Source organism: Podarcis cretensis (assembly GCF_951804945.1).
Source record: "Podarcis cretensis genome assembly, chromosome: 8".
NCBI classification, from domain to species: domain Eukaryota; kingdom Metazoa; phylum Chordata; class Lepidosauria; order Squamata; family Lacertidae; genus Podarcis; species Podarcis cretensis.
Genome location: NC_137177.1, coordinates 11,190,837 through 11,214,612, shown reverse-complemented (window position 1 = coordinate 11,214,612; position 23,776 = coordinate 11,190,837). Strand labels below are relative to the sequence as shown.

Sequence of the window (23,776 nt, the reverse complement as noted above, 5' to 3'; positions counted from 1 at the left end):
ATAGAGAGGAATGCTGTCAATTCACACCAAATTAAGAAGAAAAAAACTGCCCGACCTGCATTTAAGTTTGTGCAGGTTGCAGAATTCCGCATTCCTGGCACAGAATTCATGCTGCCTGGGTGCGGATGATGCACGGCCAAGAATACAGAGACCGTCTGCAGTCAGAGCTGTGCTTGCAGCAGAATTTTAGATTATTCAAGGTAACAGGCAGGATCTAGGCTGTTTATGGCTACCGTCCCAATCTTTTATTTAAAAACAGCATAGGAGACGAGAATGGCCCTGAGCCATACGCTAAACTATTAATAGCTGCTGCAAGGTTTGGGTTTTTTAATTTAGCTCGTACTGCCTGTTCTGTTTCAAGGTTTCCTTTTCTTCCACAACCAAAGAAACGTAATCGTCATACAAAGTTTCCTCGCTGCCAGGAAACTATCCCGGCCCAAGAAAAGCCTGCTAGGCCTTGGTAGGTGCCCACAATCTTGTTCCTGGAGTCCCTTCATTCACCAAAGAGAGCCAGCCTGGGGTCTCCCCAAATGCAAAGCACATGCTCTACCACCAAACCATATTCCTCCTCCACTTAAAAGCTTCCTTGGGGGGGGGGCACCCACATTCTTAATCTAGTGCTGTGTGACTTAACTTCGCTGCTTTGGTCCCAATCAGTAGCACAGGGTTCCCCCTCACAGCCATTTCCCCTCATAGCCACACCCCCTTCAATACTATACAGTCATAGAGTCACAGAATTGTAGAGTTGGAAGGGACACCCAACGGTCATCTAGCCCAACCCCCTGCAATGACTGCTTCTAGTATTATACAATAATTTTACAATTTAATAATAATAATAATAATGGATCCATTGCAGCTATCATTGCAGATCTCCACGTATTGCCTTTGAGCCAGATCTACTATTTTCTGTGCAAAAGACCTGGAGAGCTCTAGTATCTTCTGAGGGACCTAAGCTGTGCCTTCCTTGAAGTTCCATTGCATGTAAAAGAACTTGAATACCATTCTCTTCAGCCTGAGAAGCCCCTTGTGTTCTCCGTGTCCCTAAATGCTTAGCTTTGAAGCATACAGAACAACAACTCCTATGCCCTTTTAAAAATGAGTTTTCTGTGGTGGTGGTTGGGGGGGGGCTATTGGGTTATTGTTTTTATTTTTATTAGATATTTTGTGGTTTTATATCTTGATTTTATTCTAGGAACTGCCATGAGACCCCCCAGATATAGGGCGGTATATAAATTCAATAAAAAAAAATAAAAAGCAAGCAAACGCCTCAGCGTTGCTCCTCCGTCCTCGGCGGCAAAGTCGCCTCCCTTTCACTCCAACTGGTTCCAATCAGCATGAAGGATGAGAATAATTCTTCTCAGTGGCTAAAAAGCTACCCCTTTCACGCTAGCCGGGCAGCTCTAAGATACTGGAGATGGGAACCCGGCTGCAGAAATAGTAAGGTATCTTTGACCCCACTGTAACCCCAGACCACTACACATCTGGTTCTAATGTTGATTTTTTTATTGAAATTTTTGAAATACTTTATTGTGACTTGTACAACTTGTATACGGTGAGATTACACGAGCACCCCCCACTCAGCTCTCTTAGTAAAAATTTCTTAATTCGCACTCTCACCAAACGTGAAAGTCAGTTGCCCTGTTGTTATCTTTTCATTCAGGAGCCTAACAGCCCACAGATAGAAGCTGTTCTTTACCCTCTTGGTGCGACTAATCATGCTTCTATATCTTCTGCCTGAGGGCAGGAGATCAAGAAAGTGCAGGCCAGGGTGTGAATCATCCCTGAGAATTTTCCTCACTCTCACTCAAAGTGGAGGTGCTTCCACCTCACCCACCCAACACCACAGCACCCACCTGTGGCCACTTCGCGTGTCATGGCCGAATTGAGCCTGATGATGGGGCTCAACATCTGCTTCCCGTCAGGGGTCGGGTTGATGGTGCGGCTGTGGCACTTAAGGACCAAGCGCTCCTCCTGCTTCTGCAGAAGCACCAAGATGTCGTCCAGCAGGAGAACATGGACATCTTTTTTGGGGGGGTAAGAGAGAGGAGGTCAGAGATCTGACGTACGCTTCCGAGCCTTGCTGGGAAACCCAGGCCCCCGCACCAAAGCTGAGCTTATAGAAAGGGGAGCCCTGAGGGGGTGGAGCCATTGAAAGCCCCACCCCTTCGACTCAGAAGCCACACCCACAAATCTCAAACGTAGTCAACGTCAACAAGGTTGCATAGGGGCCCCAGGGCCCATGCAAGGCTGAAAGGCCTACCAAGCGCAGTCCCCTTGCGCTGACCTCCCCACTAGTCTCCCAGCATTCAAGTGAAGAATTGTAACAATACATAAATAAAACAGTTGCTTGGAGGACAGCAAGCCCATTATTCAGCAAGACTGGTGGGGAAACTGCCCACAAGGTCAGCCCCAGGGTGGGGATTGTTCTTCAGTGAAGGAAACCCACTCCTCCTCTCCTTGAAATAATGCCATTCCAGCTGGTCAGTGCAAGAACTCTGTAACGGTGCCTGAGCTTTCTTTTTTCCTCCTCCCTATCAATCCCTTTTCCTCTCGTGCCATGCCTACAGGCAAGACCTGTAGGGGTGCCATTCAAATCATTTTTGGGGCTGAAGAGTGGGATGAGAAGGATGTAAATAAATAAATCCACTCAAATCTTATTTCAATTGCATCAGCACGCCGCCCCTGGCATCAAGAAGAAGTTCTTGAATCAAAGCCCTGTCCCAGAGTTTAAGCCGAAGAAGGCTCCCAAGGACGAGTGAGCCTGAGCTCAACTTACCTACTGATTTATCCTTGGTGATACGCCAAGTCAGAGGTCCCTCGTAGACGAGGTTTTTCTTGGTGATGTCGTTCTGTGGGAAAGAGCTGGTTACAGCCTGAGGTTTTGCATACGCTATCATTTCACGCACAAAAAGTTGCATTAAGAAGCAGGAGCGTGGAGATAAAACCTGAGGCCCTGGGGAAACCAGAGCTCATGGAAGACCACACTTTTCACTCCAAATCAAAGAAACACTCTTATAATTTTACAAACCTCATTACATAAATTGAGAGCACCAGACCAGTTGCTCAGAGCAGCCTTAAAGCCATTTCAAGAGAGAGGCCACTTGCCCCATGATAGCAGCCATGTGACGGGCAGAAACTCAACAGGGCTGAAACCCCTGAATGACCAGGTGTGCAGCCTGGGAGTCATTTTGGACTCACAGCTGTCCACGGAGGCGCAGGTCAATTCTGTGTCCAAGGCAGCTGTTTACCAGCTCCATCTGGTACGCAGGCTGAGACCCTACCTGCCCATAGACTGTCTCGCCAGAGTGGTGCATGCTCTAGTTATCTCCCGTTTGGACTACTGCAATGCGCTCTACGTGGGGCTACCTTTGTTTGTTTGTTTGTTTTTAATAATATTTATTACTTTTTTAAAAGGAAAAAGAGAAAAGAGAAAAAAGAAAAGAGAAAAAAGAACAAGAACAAGAAAAATAATACAATACAATACACAACCCCAACACATCACCCAACACAATGAACTTGAACAAAACAAAACAAAAACAATTAAAAAAAAACATACGTCATACCTTTTCCATATTCTAACTTTCATTCCCTTATATCATCGACCTCCTCTCACCTCCCTCTTTGTATTCCACTTCCATTAATTGTTTTAGCAATTCCTTTCCATCTTTCTCCATTTTCTATCATATAAATGTCTTAACATATTTTAAATCTTATTTCCATTAAAATTAGTATACTTATTTAAGCTTAACTCCTTATAGCATTTCTACTAAGGCCATAAAGATTCATTCCAACATTTTCCTTACGTGGGGCTACCTTTGAAGGTGACCCGGAAACTGCAATTAATCCAGAATGCGACAGCTAGACTGGTGACTGGGAGTGGCCACTGAGACCACATAACACCAGTCCTGAGAGATCTACATTGGCTCCGAGTACGTTTCCGAGCACAATTCAAAGTGTTGGGTGCTGACCTTTAAAGCCCTAAACAGCCTCGGTCCAGTATACCTGAAGAAGCGTATCCACCCCCATCTTTCAGCCCAGACACTGAGATCCAGCGCCGAGGGCCTTCTGGCGGTTCCCTCATTGCGAGAAGTGAGTTTACAGGGAACCAGACAGAGGGCCTTCTCAGCAGTGGCGCCCGCCCTGTGGAACACCCTCCCTTCAGATGTGAAGGAAATAAGCAGCTATCCTATCTTCAAAAGACATCTGAAGGCAGCCCTGTTCAGGGAATTTTTAAATATTTAATGCTGTATTGTTTTTAACACTTGATTGGGAGCCGCCCAGAGTGGCTGGGGAAACTCAGCCAGATGGGCGGGGTATAAATAATAAATTATAATAAATAATAAATATGGAGAATATTTGGGTGCTCACAAGTTCCTGACTCCCCAGTCTGCAACCGGGGAGGAAATACTAGGCCAGAAACTCACCCTAAAGTCACTAAGCAGTGGATCAGTACTCTGCTTCAGGTTGGAGAGGTCCAGGCGACGCTGATAATCTTTCAGTTTCTGAAAAACACAGAGAGGACACACACACACACACACACACACACACACAGGGTGGGGCAAGAGAGGATTAGAAAGAGCAACTGCCCAACAGAGAGGTATTTATTCATTTATCAAACTTATTAGTCACTTTAAAACAACAACAAAAAGCTAACTCAAAGTGACATGCGGACAATAAATACCCAATTTATTGTGGGTACAGAAATTCATATGAATGATTAAAAAAAAGTTTTTATATGCAATAACTGCAGCAAGGATATTGTTTGCCCTAAAGATGGAAGTAAGAAGAAATGCCAACTAAAGAAAGTGGCAAGAGAAATTGATGAACCATGCTGAGATGAAAAAATTCCTTCCAGTAGCACCTTAAAGACCAACTAAGTTAGTTCTTGGTATGAGCTTTCGTGTGCATGCACACTTCTTCAGATACAAAATTAAAAAATTCCTTCCAGTAGCACCTTAGAGACCAACTAAGATATCTGAAGAAGTGTGCATGCACACGAAAGCTCATACCAAGAACTAACTTAGTTGGTCTTTAAGGTGCTACTGGAAGGAATTTTTTTATTTTGTTCTGACTATGGCAGACCAACACGGCTACCTATCTGTAACATGCTGAGATGGCGAGATTAACAGGGAAAATTTGGAACCAGCAGCACCAGACTTTCCTAAAGGAATGGAAGAAGTTTTCGACATATTTGGAAAGCAACTGTAACCAACTGATATCACTTGTAGGGTTAAAAGAAGTTTTGTAAGGAGTAATATATAAATTATTGTGAAAAGAATTAAGAATAGTTATTAAGATTTGAATTTGAAGCAATAACTATAGTAGCAAAATGCATAATTAGAAACGATTTTAGAAAACCATCAGTTGAGGTTGAAGGGCTGTGATAGCCAAAGATTTTGAAATGATGTTTAAAAGAATGATATGTTGGAAAATGTGTAAATACCAATAAAAATTATTATAATAAACAATAAATAAATAATAACACATGCCTTAAAACCAGCATAAAGCAAAACATAAGAGAACTCTAAAACTCATTCAGGTATTTTTAAAGACAGGATGAAAACGTCCCACAGATAAATAAAAGCCGAAGGACTGGGCGAAAACAAACGTTCTAATTGGTGCCTAAATTTAAGTAATGATGGCACCAGGTGAGCTTCCCTGGGGAGAGCACACTCCACAAAAGGAGGTGGCCACCACTGAAAAGGCCTGTTCTAGTGCTGGCGTACAGAAAAGGACCTCGGGTGACAATCGCAAGGTTCTGATTGGTTCGTACGGGGAGAGGCGGCCCTTGAGGCATGATGCTGTCAGGCAGCAAGAAGAAGAAGAAGAAGAAGAAGAAGAAGAAGAAGAAGAAGAAGAAGAGGAGGAGGAGGAAGGGCACTTACCAGCAAGTTCTCCATGTCGCGCACCTCCTGATTGACGTGGTTGAGGATCTGCCGACAGCAGTTGGCCGCCTTCTGGACTTTCTCCCGTTCCTCGGCCTCCTCTGCAGCACAGATCGAAAAAGGTGGAAGTGATTTTTCAAAAGGCACCCCGTTAAATACAGCCCCAGTGTTTCCCTATCTAGAATTCAGTTCAGATCTAGATTCAGGGTTGGTTTTTCCCCCAGGAGGGAGGAAAATACTGTGAGTCCTTCCTCTCCACAGCAAAATCAAGACTCAGACAATCTCCCAGAGTGGCTTTAACAACCAATCCCTCTTCACAGGGAACTCAGGGAATCATAGCTTTGGGAGGAGAACAGAGGGCCTACCAAGAACTCTGAACCCCAACCCCTAACAAAACCACAGCTCCCAGAATTCTTTGGGGGAAGCCATGCATATTTAAAGTGGCTATCTCAGCACTTTAAATGTACAGTATGTCGTCTGTTCCGCCCTTGGCTTAGCTGTCCCTGTGCAATTGTCTCACCTCTCCTGCTCAAGCCACAGCAACCTCCATCCTCCCCCACCTCTGCTCACCTGTGCATTTGGCAATGTTGTGAAGGAGCAGCGGATATTTGGTAAGCCTCTGCATCTCAATGGGGATGATGTCCTTCAGTTGCAACCGCCGGCAACGAGGTTGACTTTCTGCTTCCTGCCGGGATGAGAGGGAAAGAAGAAGAAGAAGAGTTTGGATTTGATATCCCGCTTTATCACTACCTGAAGGAGTCTCAAAGCGGCTAACATTCTCCTTTCCCTTCCTCCCCCACAGCAAACACTCTGTGAGGTGAGTGGGGCTGAGAGACTTCAGAAAAGTGTGACTGGCCCAAGGTCACCCAGCAGCTGCATGTGGAGGAGCAGGGAAGCGAACCCGGTTCACCAGATTACGAGTCTACCGCTCTTAACCACTACACCACACTGGCTCTCACAGTGTGGTTGCTCACAGAGTCTGGGTAACTGGAGGAGGTACAGTGGGAAAAGCCTCCCCGGGGTTGTTTTTTTGGATCCAAGCTCGGTGTTTGCAAAACCAACAACTTTCCCCCCTTCTTAATGGCATATACTTTTGATTAATGAAAGAATATCACCTGACTCTAACAGGGAAATATTTCACTGGGAGAAAGGGAGGAGGAACCTAGGGCTGTCTTCAACCAAGTCCTACTTAGAGTAGACCCACTGGAACTAGCATTGAATACCACCCTTAACCAGGCCTGCTAGGTTTTTTTTATTAAAAAAAAAGCTCATCCACAAAAAGCCAAATAAAGTTACCCAAAATAATTTTTAACTGGGCACATGCTTTACGGAAATTTATTCTGTGTATGCTTAAATCTCATGGAGCTACGGAATTCACACTAAAAAGAGAATTGCCTCAGAATTACCTCACAGCCTTTAAGAACTGGAAACTTAATTCATCATTTTTGTACAACATAAAAGGTTTCTTGGGATGCTGAATTGTACAGCCTATACCAAATTTTTTCACCGGAAAGGTACATGGCCCTACCGTAGAAGGAGAGGCAATTTCATAGAATCACAGAATTGCAGAGTCGGAAGGGACCATGATAGTCATCTAGTCTAACCCGCTGCAATGGACGCATCTTTTGCCCCACGTGGTGCTCGAACCCACGACCCTGACATTAAGAGTCTCGTGCTCTACTGACTGAGCTATCCCCAGTCTCCAGCGGCGATTACCTGGATGAACTGGTTGAAACGCGGCTCCTTCTTCTGCTTGGCTTTCAGCTGCTCCAGAGCAAACGACTGGCGGCTGCAGAAACGGGCCGAGATCTTCTGGAACCAGGCTCCTTCAGGACCATCAAACTGGGGAGGGAAAGAAGGTTGGCGAGTTGATCACATAGAGGGATCTTGCAAACCTTCGGTCCCTTTCTGATAGCCAAGATAACCTCTGCCTTGGCCCCCACCGTTGCCTCTTCATATCATTTTTGGCTACTCAAGAATCACTGTGATGTACCTGGGCTGATTCACCTGCGTGGCCATTAAATGATGAGTTGCTATCCTGCCCCCCCCCCAACACCTCTGGGGATCTCAGGGGGGAAAGCTCTTTCTGACAGGCCCCATTCCCAGCCTTTGCCTTCACTGTACAGTTTAAACCATGAGTCGAGAAGCTTTGTCCCTCCAGATGTAGCTGAACTACAACTCCCATCAGCCCTAGCAATAATGGCCAATTGTCAGGGGTGTTTGGAGCTGTAGTTCCCCAACCTCTGGGCGGACAAAGGTTCCCCACATCTATTAGAAACCATTCCTTCCCCGCCCCCAGTATTTTCCCCCAGAAGAGAGAAACCGAGATACGTACAGTAACAGAGACATAATAAGATATATTTCACACATGGGCAAGAGGGCAAAGATTCCACAGGGATCATTTAGGAGCTGTTTGAGATGTTCTTTAGTTCTAATTTTATTTTTTTAAAGACCTTACGGCCCCACCCCTTGCAATATTTTTATGCTCCACCCGCCGGCTCACGGGCTACGCTTTGGCGTATCACAGAGTGGGATGGAGACAGCTCAAGCCTTATCTATTGATTCATTTTTTTCAAAATGCGTATTTTTATTGCAAATGTAACAGAATTTTTTTAAAAAAAGTAACAGAGTGAGCTCACGTTAACAATAAGAACAACCCATCAATCCTAATTAAAACAGATGTATTAATATAAGCAGTAGAAAAATGACAGCAAAATGAAATGGTAGATCATAAGATATATGTCTGGCCACAGAGCATAACCTGTGCCTTGATTAAGGTCAAATAGGGCATTCATGGATTGATTGATTGATTGATTGATTGATTGATGGGTTGCATATGCCTCCCACCTTTCCTCCAAGAAGCCCAAGGAGCCATATATACCGTATTTTTCGCCCCATAGGGTGCACCTAGTTTTTTTTTGGGGGGGGGAATAAAGGAGAAAAATTATTTTTCCCCCAGTTGCAGAGAGTTGCCTGAAGCCCGGGGTGCGCTCCGCTGCGCTCCCCAGGTTTTGGGCTGCAGGCTGCTGTCCGCAAGCCTTGGGAGCCCGGAGGGAACTCCTGCGGGCTCCCAAAGCTTGCGGATAGCTTTCTGAAGCCTGGAGAGCGAGAGGGGCCGGTGCACACCGATCGCTCTCCAGGCTTCAGTGAAAGCCTGCATTCGCCTCATAGGATGCACACACATTTCCCCTTCATTTTTGGAGGGGGAAAAGTGCATCCTATAGGGCGAAAAATACAGTAATTCTCCTCTTCCTCCCCATTTTATCCTCACAACAACCCTTTGAAGGACATTAGGCTGAGGGTGACTGACTGGGCCCAAGATCACCCAGCTCCCTGACAGATTGGGGATTTGTACCCCAATCTCCCTGGTCTTGACTACTCTAACAGCCACACCATCTTGCTGAACCGGAGGAGAGCTTTGAGCTTACATAGCTCGTACCCAATACGCTACATCAGCTCCTTAGGCGGCAAGCATCCCATTTCATCAAAACGAAGCTCTGATCTGACCTCATGCTCTTCATTATTCCCTCAGCCGACAGGCTTCAGCCTGTTCCACTCCTCATCCATGGACCATGGCCCTGCCTGAACTTTTGATCCCTGCTCCAAAGCCTTTTAATTTCTCACGGCAACACTGCCCTCCGTCTCTCAAAATACTGGTCCAAGCTGGCCCCTTACCCGAGCCAGCAGAGTGTTCCCAATTTCAGAAACAAGGGAATTGTTTTCCTCCCTCAGCTTCTTCAAGCTCTCCAGAAATACTTCTGAGAAGAGAAAAAGACACACACAGAGAGACACTGGTTATGAAAAAAAACAACACAGCGCAACAACCTCCTCTCCTCAAGGAAATTCTCATTTACTGAGTGTGCACCAGTTCATACGCTGAAGGAACCAGCACAAACTAGATGTCCCTGCAGGCTCAAAGACCCTTCTCCACTCGCCCAGGCCTTGTTCCTTGTTCCACGGTATGTGGGTGCTCACGATTGAAACACATAGCCAAGGAACTACATGCACTACTTTAAAAGAGTATTTAATGAAAATGGTCTATTGCTGGTATCTAACACCTGTCAAACTAGCAAAAATGTATGGGAGAAGCAGTAAAATCTGTTGGAAATGTAAAGAAAAGGATGGTGATTTTTACCACATGTGGTGGACATGTGATAAAATGAAAGAGTTTTGGGAATTGATCTATAATGAATTAAAAAAGATGCTTAAATATACATCCCCCAAAAAAGCCTGAAGACTATTGCTAGGTTTGATAGGAGAGGATATTAAGAAGATGGACAAAAGATTATATATGTATGCTACAACAGCTGCCAGAGTTTTGATAGCCCAAAAACGGAAAACACATGAGATACCAACTGTGAGGGAGTACGCGGAACTAGCAAAACTGACCCATAGGAATCGTAGTCAGGAGGAAACAAAGTACCAAAAAGAATGGAGTAAATTTATGGTCTATATAAGTGAGAACTGTAGAAATTTGAAGACGTTAGCAGGACTGACGTCATGGTTTCGTTATTATTAAGGAACTGTGGATTAGGGATCGGAATAAGAAAACCTGTGGAAGGTAAGGAGGGAAGTCAACTGCTCTACGGAACGTAAAGCAAGACAGATGTAAAAAGATTTGAAATATTTGTGTATTTTGTTGGTGGTGGTGTATTTGAAATGAAAACTTAATAAAAAGCATTTTAAAAAGAAAGAAAGAAACACATAGCCAAGGAACTGCAGCTATTGCAGGTAAATAAACCTGGCCTCTGTGTGTGTGTGTGGGGGGGGGTTTCTGGCCTCGGCTGTGCCTCTTCACTCCCCACCCATGTGCTCACTGTGTTCATCGATCAAGTCCTCCAAGCTGGGGAAGATGTTGGCCAGTTCCTTGTAAATGAAGTGCTCCTCAGCCAGCAGAGGTTGATAGAAGACCTCCAGCAGCACCCGTAACATGCGCAGGTGGGCGTGTTCGGTGATGAACAGCTCTGCGGGAGAAAAGGCAGAGGGAATGTCAGGACAGGTGTCCTCTCCCTGCAGCGCAGGTGTGTGGGGAAGCCTTTCCAACCTTGGGCGGAATAACGAATATAAAGCAGTTTTCACTCTCACAAAAACCTCTTTCTAGCCTTTGCCCAAGCAAGCCAGCCTTTTTATTTCATTTTAATTAACACACCGCCCTTCATCCAAGGATCACAGTATTCGAGGGCATATTCCAGCAAGGCAAAAGCACTCGAGGAGGGGGCATGGCCTAGGGAGATTCCCAGGGGCCAGACAGAGATGCCTTGAGGGCCATATTTGATCCCTCCAGGCCCGAGGTTCCCCATCCATGCTGTAGGGTCTATTCTGCTTGGACACTGAGGTCTAGCGCCGAGGGCCTTCTGGCAGTTCCCTCGCTGCGAGAAGCCAAGTTACAGGGAACCAGGCAGAGGGCCTTCTCGGTAGTGGCGCCCTCCCTGTGGAACGCCCTCCCACCAGATGTCAAAGAGAAGAACAACTACCAGACTTTTAGAAGACATCTGAAGGCAGCCCTCTTTAGGGAAGCTTTTAATGTTTAACAGACTACTGTATTTTAATACTTTGTTGGAAGCCGCCCAGAGTGGCTGGGGAATAAATAAATAAATTATTATTATTACTATTATTATTATTATTATTACAATTTAGATATTAATGCGCATGAGAGATAAACGGGAGGCATGTCAAAGAAAAGCAAACAGGGGTTGCAAGTACCACACTGGTGTTGATGGGGTGCGTGTGTCACACTTATAATTTCTTTTGAAAGGAATAAAGCAAGTTTCTAGTCCTGCTGAAACAGGGACAAGTCAGTTATTCAAAATATCTGCATCCCGCCCTCTACCCACAAGGAACGGTGCAGCTTACAACTAAAACAACAAATCCGTTAAGGCAAAGCCTAGTGCAGATAAAATTTACAGTTAACACCCATCACAAAACTGCAGAGCAACGTCTATAAAGACCCCAGGGCTGAACGCTAACAACTGAGTGAGTAAGCAACTGTTTTTAAAGTTATGTGGCATAACTGAAATTGGACTGGAATTGCATATTAAGTGGCAACCTTTCCTCATAGGGAGAATTCCCCATCGCAGCTAAAGAAAAGCGTACCGTATTTTTCGCTCTATAAGACGCACTAGGCCATAAGACACACCCAGTTTTTGGAGGAAAACAAGAAAAAAAAATTCTGAATCCCAGAAGCCAGAACAGCAAGAGGGATCGCTGCGCAGCAATCCCTCTTGCTGTTCTGGCTTCTGGGATAGCTGCGCAGCCTGCACTTGCTCCATAAGACGCACACACATTTCCCCTTTTTAGGAGGGAAAAAGTACGTCTTATAGAGTGAAAAATACGGTATATCACTCTTAGACTCATAGAATTGTGGCGCTGCAAGACACCCCAAGGGTGATCTAGTCCAACCCCCAATGTTTTGCTTTGGGCTCAGTTCCACCCTGCTCCCATCTTCCCTTGGCTTGTCTGTTTTCCCAGCCCCAACTGATGCTGTTTCTGAAGTGGGAAACCCGGGGGTGAGAGTGAGCTGCGTACCATTGATGACCTCTTGCCGCTTCACTTCGCTTTTCTTCAGCCTGAGGAGGGTGTCGTTGGGGACGAGCTCCCGCCAGTTGGGCGGGTCCAGCTCCAGTTCCGAAACACGCGGCTCAGTCTCCTCAGACTGGGGATGCAGAAAGGACGGCGGGGGCTCCCCTCCCCCAGCCCCTCCCGGCTCCAGACTGCAGAGAGAGAGAGAGAGGAAGACACAGAAAGTGAGGGCAGGCCGACGCAAAAACAGAGAAACAAGTTAAGTAAGCATTGTCCCGGGCCCATCCCAAAGAGCTCCGGCAACTTGTAGCTCAACATTGCTGCTGGAAAAGCGGAATACAAAATTAAATCAAACCACCAGCCCAAGGAATTGCTATTAATATTTTCCATAAAGGTAAAGGTACCCCTGCCCATACAGGCCAGTCGTGTCCGACTCTAGGGTTGCGTGCTCATCTCGCTCTAGAGGCCGTGAGCCGGCGCCATCCGAAGACACTTCCGGGTCACATGGCCAGCGTGACGAAGCTGCAGCTGGCGAGCCAGCACCAGCGCAGCACACGGAAACGCCGTTTACCTTCCCGCTATAAAGCGGTCCCTATTTATCTACTTGCACTTAAGAGTGCTTTCGAACTGCTAGGTGGGCAGGAGCTGGGACCGAACGACGGGAGCTCACCCCGCCGCAGGGATTCAAACCGCTGACCATACGATCGGCAAGTCCTAGGCACTGAGGTTTTACCCACAGCGCCACCTGCGTCCCTATTTTCCATAGACACCTTCAATTCACCAAATGCTTTTTTATTCTTTTGGCATTTTACCACTGGGCAAACTAGCAAGAGAATTTGCTACAAAACGTGGAATCATAGAACTGTAGAGCTGGAAGGGACCAAATGTTTTGTTTGTTGTGTTGCCAAAATTTGTTTGTTTCTTTTTTTAAAGTTAGAAGTAGTCTCCACCAGTGGCTGTTAGTTATGATGGTTAAATCAAATCTCTCCAGACAGAACTGTATTTACCTCTCGTAAGCACGAGTTGGGAAGCGGTAGTTTCCGGTTAAATTACAGCTGTAAAAACCAGTTATAGTTTACTATTTTCCATGGGAAAGCTTGAAAAAGAAAGTGTGGATTATTCGGGAGAATAGAACTATTTTGGTCCTCCTGGGCAGAAGACAGCTGGCTAGAGTGGCAGTTTCAAAGTCTACATCCTCCCTCACTCAGAGGTTCTTAAAGTGTGTTCCGTGGATGATGGGTGATCCACAAGCTCTGCCCAGATGGCCCACAGAAATATTGTGGAAAAGTTGAGAATCTCTCCATTTGTCTCTGTGCTTGAGTAACTCTTTCCCCAACAATGGAAACAGAGGCCATTTTGATCTACTACTGAACAGACCAACAAAGTGGCCTATGATTTTCATAGCCAATTAATCAATTAAAAAAAAAACCAGTTAAAGGGGGCTTTCCTAGCAGCTTAGCCTAGGGACCACAATTTCCATAATAAAGAACTGGTTTCAAGTGTGAAGCTGGTACTGATGAAGAAGTGTTATAAAAATATGAGTTCTATGTGTGCTTGGATTTGTCGAAAAAACAAGTTTATTAAGTGGTCCCAGAAATTTTCAAGTGGTTAAAAAAAAAGAAAAAGAAAAATTGAGACCCTCTGCCCTAGTTCAACAGCAGGGGATATAGGATGAAGGTACTTCTTGCCCTCTTGGCACTGTGGCAAAAGGAGAGAGACAAACAGCTGTAGTTTACTTTTTTCTGAAGCAGTCCATGTGTGGAGCTGGAGTACTTCATCCCTGCGGTTAGTGCTCAAAATTCCCTGGGCGCCAGCTGCGTTTTGCTAGTGGTGCGGGTCCAATTGCGACCACGTGGAGATTTCTGGGCGCCAGGTTGGCGACTGACGCCTCCATCGAGCCAGCTGACTCGTGTGCTGCAAAAGACACGGGTCTTGTGCTGCTGCGTGAATCATGGGCTGGGCATCTTAGTCCTCCATCATCACATGGAGGAAAGTAAGGGACAGGCTGAGTACAGATATATCTGAATGTGCCGCAGCCTTGCCGCAAACGGAACTCACAGACCACAGTTTAAAAACCTCTGCCTTAGTCCACAGTTAACGCCATTTGCATTTCCACTGTGTGCAATTCTCCTTCTTGCATACTGGGACCAGCAAACTACTGTAATTGTAAGCTACAGTCAAGCGATGTAACCGAGATTAAATAGAATCATAGGAGCCCAACCCTCTGGCGAATAGACACATACTGATGTGGCGAAGGTTAATTAGGTTTAGGGTGCCATTCAGCTGATCTACCTGAGTTTCCTTTTTATTTTATTTTATTTATTATAATTTTTTATTAGTTTTTTAAAAACATATCATTTTCAACAGTAATTAAACATACTTTTACATCTTATTCAAATTTTTGACTTCCATCAGTCCTGTCTGAAAATTTTCCAATCTAATCTCTCAGTATGCATTTCTTATCTTCCCTATTACATTTCAAACTCATAACCAATATCTCTATCTTTTTCTACTTTGTAACACTTCGTATATTTCTCCTTACACAACTTCTTGTAGTCCTACTAGCGTAATTTGTTGATTACAGTTGCTCTTCAAATAATTCATATACTTCTTCCAATCTTCTGTAAATCTCTGGTCCCGCAGGTTTCGAATCCTTCCTGTCATTTTGTCCAATTCTACCTGAGTTTCCAAAAATGGTTAGCGGCGGCTGATGGTAGTTTTCTCCCCCGCTAACCATTGTTGGAAACTCAGGTAGAATTGATCTACCTGAGTTTCCAACACTGGTTAGCGGGGGAGAAAACTACCATCACCCCAGCATTTAGTGCAGGCGGTAAACAAGACCAACCCTGGAATGGGGTTTGCAAAGGCTTGAAACCTGGTTCCTGGCGTGGGCGCCCCATTTCCGTCCCCTCCTGGGGGGGCTCTCCAGAGGGGGAGCATCTCTTCACCTACTTGCGACTCCCCTGCTTCTGCCGAGCCTGTTCTAGGGACTGCTTCTCCTCCATCTCATTGGCACGGGCAGCGGCCTCGACGTCCACGTCGCTCCGCGATCGTGGCTGCTTGCCCTTGGCTGAGCCGCGCAGAGACCGCTTCCGCTCGTATACCCGCAGGCTCTCGGAGCGGCCCAGCTTTGCTGACAGCCTGGCGAGGGGGTAGGCGGACGGGCAAGGCAGAGCCGGGGGGCGGGGGCCACAGACACACACCAAAAAGACGCGGACGGGGAGAGCCGTTGGGTTGGACGAGCCAAATTTGGAGAGGAAGGAGGGCGGTGGAATGAGCCACGGGACACGGGAGGGCCACGGACCAATCACAAGAGACGGCGGGGCGGGGCATAGGGCGCCGTACACCAGTGGGAAAGGAGACGGCGGAGGGTCACAACCAATAGGTGAACGAGCCAAGCAAGCACCCAATTGGGTGGGGTAGCAGAGGAAAACAAACACCAGCACATGCGGCAGTGGAAAGACAAGGGAAGAGAAAGGGGGGAAAGTGAGAATCCCAGAACCAGTAAGAGATCCATGCACCAGAACAGGGGAGAGTGGGGAGACGCTCTGGGCACAGGCAGAATACCCCGTGCTGCCATGCAAAGTCTTGATACAATGCCTCAGAGAACAGGTGAAGTCCCCAAAGAAGGTACAACTTCAAAAGGAACCCTGTTTCTTGTGAGGACCAACACCCCACACCGCTAGCGTTACTGGGGCCAGAGAAGAGGGCTCAGAACCTGCTGCAATGACCCTCAAGTTCACCGCTGTGTGCCCACAAGGGAGGGGTCACTGAGCCAATCAGCCCCCCTCCCAGCCACCCCTAAGCAAACATCGTATGGCGCCCCGCTTCGCAAGCAACGGACTTGGCGAGAGGGGCCCCACCGTTCTAACCAGGCAGCTTTGGATAACAAGGTCATACTTAACTCGGCTCGCGTGTCTTTCCCTGAGGAAGGAATTCATGCAAAGGGTGAGGGAGTGTGTGTGAGAGGAAGCCACCAACCTTTTTCGCCTTCTAGAAGGGAAGAACAGAATATAGAAGGGTGATTTGGTTAACACTGAAAGGAGAGACAGAGAGAAAGAAAAGAGAGACAGAGAGAAATAGAGGGAAGGAACGCAATCCTCATTTTATTTTATTTTTTAAATGGAAGCTATGAGAGAAGAGGGTCTTTTTTAAAAACAAAACAAAAAACATCCCTCTTTACATACAAACACCAGAGAACCTGGATGAGAGCGAATGAAGGAATACTGTTCCCTGAGAAGGGAAGAATCAAGTGACAACAGGACTCTGGAGATATCATGGGATTTCCCCCCCTGTGCTTATGCAAGACCCCCGTATCTTTACTCCAGATTAAACAGACTAGAGCAGGGAATCGGGAAATTCATGGCTTCTCAGATGTCGCTGGATCCCAACTCCCATCAGCCTGAGCCAGCAGGATGGCTCTACCCAGGGTATAAATTATTATTGTTGTTGTTGTTGTTGTTGTTGTTGTTGTTGTTGCTGCAGTCCAAGTCATCTGGAAGGGCAGAGCTTTCCCCAGCCTTAGACTAGCACACCTACCAACTGTCTGCGTACTCAGGCAGAGCACCACCAAACCACACATAAATAAGCATTCAAAAGAGGGGAGAGGGTGTGGGGTTGCTAATCTCTCTCCCCTCCTTCCCCCAAATCTTCCCTTGAGGTTCCCAAAACGGTGCCCCCTCTCACCTTTCGTTTTCTGTGCCATCTTCAGCTGGGGGCTGTTCCCCAGCCGAGGGCTGTTCTGTAACCGGGGAGTCTGAGGCATCAGTTGATGCCTGACTGTCGGCACCTAGAGATGGCAAAGGGAGGACAGAAGTCACCAGGGGGGTGGGAATGGCCCAAACACCTTAGAGTTCTTCCCCGCAGCTCCTCCACCCTCAGCCTCACCCGGTGATCTCTCACCCTGCTCTCTGTCATTGCCCTCCCCAGGAGGGGGGTGAACAGTGACGGACACTCCCGCAGGATCCGACCCCGAAAAGCTTCCCTTGATCCGCCCTGGGCCTCCCTCCAATGGCTTTCCTTTCCTGTCCGAGGCCGGTGCCTTATCAGCTGCTGTAAAGGAGACAAAAACACAAAAACAGGGGGGGGGGGGGAATAAGCTTTAGAAGACACAGAGTCCTTGCATATAGCGCTCCCTAACCGCTTTAAACACACAGTTCTCCTCCCTGGACTTCCCCCGCTTCTGAAGGCTTGTGCACATACCAAACCTCTCCCCATTTCAGATGCTGGATGGAGAAGCAAGGGTGCCATTTGGTTTCCCCAAACTTGGGTCTCCAGCTGTTTTTGGACTACAATCCCCATCATCCCTGACCACTGGTCCTCCTAGCTAGGGATGATGGGAGTTGTGGTCCAAAAACAGCTGGAGACCCAAGTTTGGGAGACACTGGTGTAGACGGTACTGAGTTGGCCAGGTCAAAGGCCTGACTCACAGTTGAGACCACAAGTGTCATCTGGTCCAACCCCCTGCAATGCAAGAATCTTTCACCCAAGGTGGGGCTCAGATCCATGACTCTGAGATTAAGAGCCTTATGCTCTACCGACTGAGCTCTCCTACCACAAATGTTACTGGGCAGACAGCCTGATGTTTTGCGGGTGGCTTGCCATGATCAAGCAAACCAGGCCATTATCAGCTTTTTGTTTCTTCAAGGCCCACCCCCAATAATCCTCAATAATAGCTGGCATTATTTGCTAAATGTATGAATTTAAGGTAAAGGTAAAGGTACCCCTGCCCGTACGGGCCAGTCTTGACAGACTCTGGGGTTGTGCGCCCATCTCACTTAAGAGGCCAGGGGCCAGCGCTGTCCGGAGACACTTCCGGGTCACGTGGCCAGCGTGACATCGCTGCTCTGGCGAGCCAGAGCCGCACACGGAAACGCCGTTTACCTTCCCGCTGGTAAGCGGTCCCTATTTATCTACTTGCACCCGGAGGTGCTTTCGAACTGCTAGGTTGGCAGGCGCTGGGACCGAGCAGCGGGAGCGCACCCCGCCGCAGGGATTCGAACCGCCGACCTTTCGATCGGCAAGCCCTAGGCGCTGAGGCTTTAACCCACAGCGCCACCTGCGTCCCTACTATGTATGAATTTGCTCGAATATTAATCCTTCACTGAATGCAGAGGTTATGAGGGTCTGCCCCCATAGCTGTCAACGTTTCCCTTTTTTAAAGGGAAACTCCCTTATTCCAAATAGGATTCCTCGCAAGAAAAGTGAAAAGTTGACAGCTATGGTCTGCCCCCGTGAATTAATAATAATAAATTATTATTATTATTATTATTATTATTATTATTATTATTATTATTTACACCCTGCCCATCTGGCTGGATTTCCCCAGCCACTCTGGGTGGCTCCCAACAGAATATTAAAAACACGATAAAACATCAAACATTAAAAACTTCCCTAAACAGGGCTTCCTTCAGATGTCTTATAAAAGTCAGAGGCTTTTTAGGTTACTTTGTTTTTGTGGCTGTGTGGAACCCAGTTCAGCTACTTACTGATTCTGTGACTGCGGAAATGGATAAAAGCCCCCCATCCAAACAATGACTATCATAAGCACAGGTAAGGGGAAAAAATAATTTTAATTTTTATCATCTGCAATACTATTTTATTTATTATATAGTACAGTACACTGAGTGGGACGCAGGTGGCGCTGTGGGTTAAAGCCTCAGCGCCTAGGGCTTGCCGATCGAAAGGTCAGCGGTTCGAATCCCTGCGGCGGGGTGCGCTCCCGTCGTTCGGTCCCAGCGCCTGCCAACCTAGCAGTTCGAAAGCACCTCCAGGTGCAAGTAGATAAATAGGGACCGCTTACCAGCGGGAAGGTAAACGGCGTTTCCGTGTGCAGCTCTGGCTCGCCAGAGCAGCGATGTCACGCTGGCCACGTGACCCGGAAGTGTCTCCGGACAGCGCTGGCCCCTGGCCTCTTAAGTGAGATGGGCGCACAACCCCAGAGTCTGTCAAGACTGGCCCGTACGGGCAGGGGTACCTTTACCTTTACCTTTTACAGTACACTGATTATTATTTCCATTTTACGGATCAATGGTCTCGTTAGATAATAAAGTTCATGTTAAATTGCTGTTTTAGGGATTGTTTTTTAAAAGTCTGGAACGGATTAATCCGTTTCGCATTACTTTTTATGGGAAAGCGCACCTTGGTTTTGGAACGCTTTGGTTTTGAAACGGACTTCCGGAATGGATTAAGTTTAAGAACCAAGGTACTACCACTGAACAGTAATTACCAAACAAAACATGAGCATGAAGACTGAGCGTTATTGAGCCTGTATCATCTGAATGACAGAATAGGGTATCGTGGACTTAGTACAGTGGTACCTCAGGTTAAGAATTTAATTTGTTCCGGAGGCCCGTTCTTAACCTGAAACTGCTCTTAACCTGAGGTACCACTTTAACTAATGGGACCTCCTGCTGCCACCACACAATTTCTGTTCTCATCCTGAAGCAAAGTTCTTAACCTGAGGTACTACAGTGGTACCTCGGGTTACATACGCTTCAGGTTACATACGCTTCAGGTTACGGACTCCGCTAACCCAGAAATAGTACCTCGGGTTAAGAACCTTGCTTCAGGATGAGAACAGAAATCGTGCTCCGGCAGCGCAGTGGCAGTGGGAGGCCCCATTAGCTAAAGTGGTGCTTTAGGTTAAGAACAGTTTCAGGTTAAGAACAGACCTCCGGAATGAATTAAGTACTTAACCCAAGGTACCACTGTATTTCTGGGTTAGTGGAGTCTGTAACCTGAAGCGACTGTAACCTGAAGCGTCTGTAACCTGAGGTACCACTGTACCATGATGGCTTGGGCTGATGGGGGTTGGAATCCAGCCACTCCTCCTTCCCCAATAATTTAAGTGTCCATTTCAAGGAAGAAGAAGAGTTTGGATTTGATATCCCGCTTTATCACTACCCGAAGGAGTCTCAAAGCGGCTAATATTCTCCTTTCACTTCCTCCCCCACAGCAAACACTGTGAGGTGAGTGGGGCTGAGAGACTTCAGAGAAGTGTGACTAGCCCAAGGTCACCCAGCAGCTGCATGTGGAGGAGCGGGGAAGCGAACCCGGTTCACCAGATTACGAGACTACCGCTCTTAACCACTACACCACACTGGCTCTCTAGGAAAAAGCTAATTGATTTTTTTTTTTGGGGGGGGGGTGCATGTAAAATGTGTAAGGGCACTATTTTGTAAGTGCATAAGCCTTCAGAGAAGAGGGAGGAGCCCAAGAGTCCTCTCCCACTTAACTTGCCCAATTTTAAGCCAATACAGACACGGTTCCCACAGACAGACACACGGATGGAGACATAGCGAGCAGCCACAGCATGCCAAAGGAAGTTGTCCGATAACGTTGACGAGTACGATGGGCTTGTACAGGAATGTGTGTGATATATTAGTAATATGGTATGATCAGGAGGGTGGGGCAGCGGGGGGAAGGGGAACGCCGTTATGTGAAAGGGGACGTTGTTATGTGAAACCATGAATACAAAAAGTTAGTGCCTGAGGTTACGAGGGAGTGCATTAGTTTAATGCGGACCCCTCCGCAAAGAGAGGGACAAGGTGACACATGGGGCGTCATGCGTTATTGGGGTGGGGGAGAAGAGGAGGAGGAGGGGGAGGGGCGCTGGTACCTTCACCCTCTGGTTTGGGTTGTCTGTAATCAGAATCTACAAAAAATGCAGGAAAAAAGAAGAGGAGGAGAAATGGAGGAGGGAAGGCAAAACTGGGCCGGGAAAGAGAGAGGTATAAAACCAAACCCCACCCAGGGACAACAGCGCCTGCCTGCGTTAAATAATAATAATAATCCTCCATTATTATTATTATTATTTAAAAATATGTATGGGCAAAGAGCATGCCAGACTCACCACTCAAGCTGGCCTGGCGCATGCAAATTGGACAGTAGGAGGGAAAACCCCCACTGTAAACTTATCTATAAGGGGTCAAGCCCTGACGTTTAGATTCTAAGATACAATTACTAGCTAGAGAACCTGCTCCAGAGAGGTCACTCCTAGGCATTTCCAGAGAAGGGATGTTGCTCAGTGGGAAACCATCTGTCCTGCGTGCAAGAAACCTGGAGAGCTGCTGCCATTTGGTGCAGGATACTGAACTAACTCAGAAGAGGGCAGCTTTTCTATGCAGCCTCAACCCTCCCTTGTCCCTGTTATGTCCTGTTGTTTCCAGGATGGGGGCAACAGTGGGCACAGCCACTTTGGGGGCCTGCCTTCATTTCTTTTGGGAAGACCCTTGGCTCTTTTCGCTTAAGGGTTGTTGTTTTTTAATGACCAGGGTGGTTGTGGATTACTGAGCTGAGTACAGGGAGAGCAGCCTCCTGAACCAGGGCTCTGCTCCTGCCCACAAATGCATACTTACAGTGGGAGTCTCCCCGGTTCCAGCGGGCTGGGTCCAAAATGCTGAACGTCTTCTTTGATCTGGGAGCTTCCTCGGGCTTCTTGGTGCCCGAAATCTGGGTGAGCAGGAAACAAGGAGGAGGAGAGAGGAAGAATGAGTAAGAGCTGCGGCTCAATGGAAAATCATCTGTTGTGCATCTCTAAGTAGGGCTGGGAGCTTCCCATGTCTTAAATGCTGCCAGTCAGTGTAAGCAATTTGGAGCTAGATTGTCCCAATGGTCTCACTAATAATAATAATTAATAATAATAATAATAATAATAATAATAATAATAACCTACCCATCTGTCTGGGTTTCCCCAGCCACTCTGGGCAGCTCCAAACAAAATATTAAAATACAATAAAACATCAAACATTAAAAACTTCCCTAAACAGGGCTGCCTTCAGATGTCTTCTAAAAGTCAGATACAGTGGTACCTCGGGTTACAGACCCTTCAGGTTACAGACTTCGCTAACCCAGAAATAGTACCTCAGGTTAGGAACTTTGCTTCAGGATGAGAACAGAAATTGTGCGGTGGCAGCAAGAGGCCCCATTAGCTAAAGTGGTACCTCAGGTTAAGAACAGTTTCACGTTAAGAACGGACCTACAGAACAAATTAAGTTCTTAACCCTAGGTACCACTGTAGTTGTTTATTTTCTTGACATCTGATGGGAGGGTGTTCCACAGGGCGAGTGTCACTACCGAGAAGGCCCTCTGCCTGGTTCCCTGTAACCTCACTTCTTGCAGTGAGGGAAGCACCAGACGGCCCTCAGCACTGGACCTCAGTGTCCGGGCTGAACGATGGGGGTGGAGACGCTCCTTCAGGTATACAGAACCGAGGTTGTTTAGGGCTTTTAAGGTCAGCACCCACACTTTGAATTGTGCTCAGAAATGCACTGGGACTCAATATAGGTCTTTCAGGACTGGTGTTATGTGGTCTTGGCAGCCGCTCCCAGTCATCAGTCTAGCTGCTGCATTCTGGATTAATTGTAGTTTCCGGGTCACCTTCAAAGGTAGGGATGAAGTAGCTTCCTAATCCCACCTCTGCCCAAATATGGACTTTCTGGGATGTGTTCTAGATTTATCCAATTCTCACAAAGGTGAAGCTCTTTTGTTGAAAGGCAAGAGCTAGGACTTTAGTAAACCAGTTTAAGTTCTCATTATTTGGGGGAGGCAGGGTAAGGGACAGGCACCCAGGTCCCAGATTATTATTCTTTATTACATTTATTCATTGCTTTCCACGAAAAGAGGTCGCTTACAAATCCACAAAATGCAAAACAACCTTGGTAATCCATCTGAAGCAAATACACAGGGGGAAAATGGTGCCATTGTGGTTTCAGGCTCCTCCATACCTTCTTGCGGAAGAAGTTGGCTTTCGACTTTTTGTTATCGGCAGCTTTCGTCTTAACCCCCAGGGACTTCATATATGTCACAACGGCAGCAAAAATGGCAGAACTAAGGGACCAGAGGAGAGATAAGGGAAAATGAAAAGTTGTTGAGTGGTTGCAGACAGCAGAGGGAGACATACAACTTGGGGAAGGCAGAACTGAGCCGACTGGTCTGCTTTCAATTTTGGTATTTTCTAGCCAATTCTCTAGCGACATCAACATTTATATGATGCCCCCTGATGGCACAAGTCAAAGTCATCAGCAATTGAATTGTCATTCACTTCTGTGCCATGCTCTTCTCATGTTGTTATGGTATGTGTATATAGGAGGAAAGCCTATTTTGGTGCAACATCCCTATATATGCACGCTCCTGAAGCAGTATTCCAAATTCTCTACAAAGTGCTTACTTACACACACATGCACACAGGGTATGATTCATTGGTACAGCTCCAAAACTGCCTGTGCCGGGGGCGGGGGGCAGAGGTCACTAAGCAGCTACAATGGGCCTTCATAAAAGACACTTGCCCACACTGTATATTAAAGCATGTTTACAGCTCATGGCTCTGCCCCGCCCCTCCAGCAAAGAATCCTGGGAACTGTAGTTTACAC

At 46.8% G+C, this 23,776-nt stretch overlaps 1 protein-coding gene across 11 annotated transcripts in view; it reads right to left on the bottom strand.

The window, feature by feature from the left end:
* Positions 1-23,776, bottom strand: part of ARHGEF1 (Rho guanine nucleotide exchange factor 1) — a 72,096-nt gene that overhangs the window by 10,723 nt on the left and 37,597 nt on the right. For 7 of the 11 annotated variants that reach the window (XM_079985315.1, XM_079985309.1, XM_079985314.1 and 4 more), the window contains 16 exons: positions 23,132-23,234; positions 21,764-21,857; positions 21,025-21,060; positions 17,307-17,456; positions 17,091-17,193; positions 16,386-16,397; positions 15,357-15,545; positions 12,411-12,595; positions 10,703-10,849; positions 9,561-9,643; positions 7,602-7,727; positions 6,456-6,570; positions 5,886-5,986; positions 4,425-4,502; positions 2,777-2,849; positions 1,854-2,021 (listed from right to left, as the gene is read on the bottom strand). In XM_079985315.1, coding sequence (XP_079841441.1) covers positions 1,854-2,021; positions 2,777-2,849; positions 4,425-4,502; positions 5,886-5,986; positions 6,456-6,570; positions 7,602-7,727; positions 9,561-9,643; positions 10,703-10,849; positions 12,411-12,595; positions 15,357-15,545; positions 16,386-16,397; positions 17,091-17,193; positions 17,307-17,456; positions 21,025-21,060; positions 21,764-21,857; positions 23,132-23,234 — 1,763 coding nt within the window. The remainder of the gene's footprint in view (positions 1-1,853; positions 2,022-2,776; positions 2,850-4,424; positions 4,503-5,885; positions 5,987-6,455; positions 6,571-7,601; positions 7,728-9,560; positions 9,644-10,702; positions 10,850-12,410; positions 12,596-15,356; positions 15,546-16,385; positions 16,398-17,090; positions 17,194-17,306; positions 17,457-21,024; positions 21,061-21,763; positions 21,858-23,131; positions 23,235-23,776) is intronic. The other 4 variants (XM_079985319.1, XM_079985310.1, XM_079985317.1 and 1 more) reach the window with 3 other exon arrangements.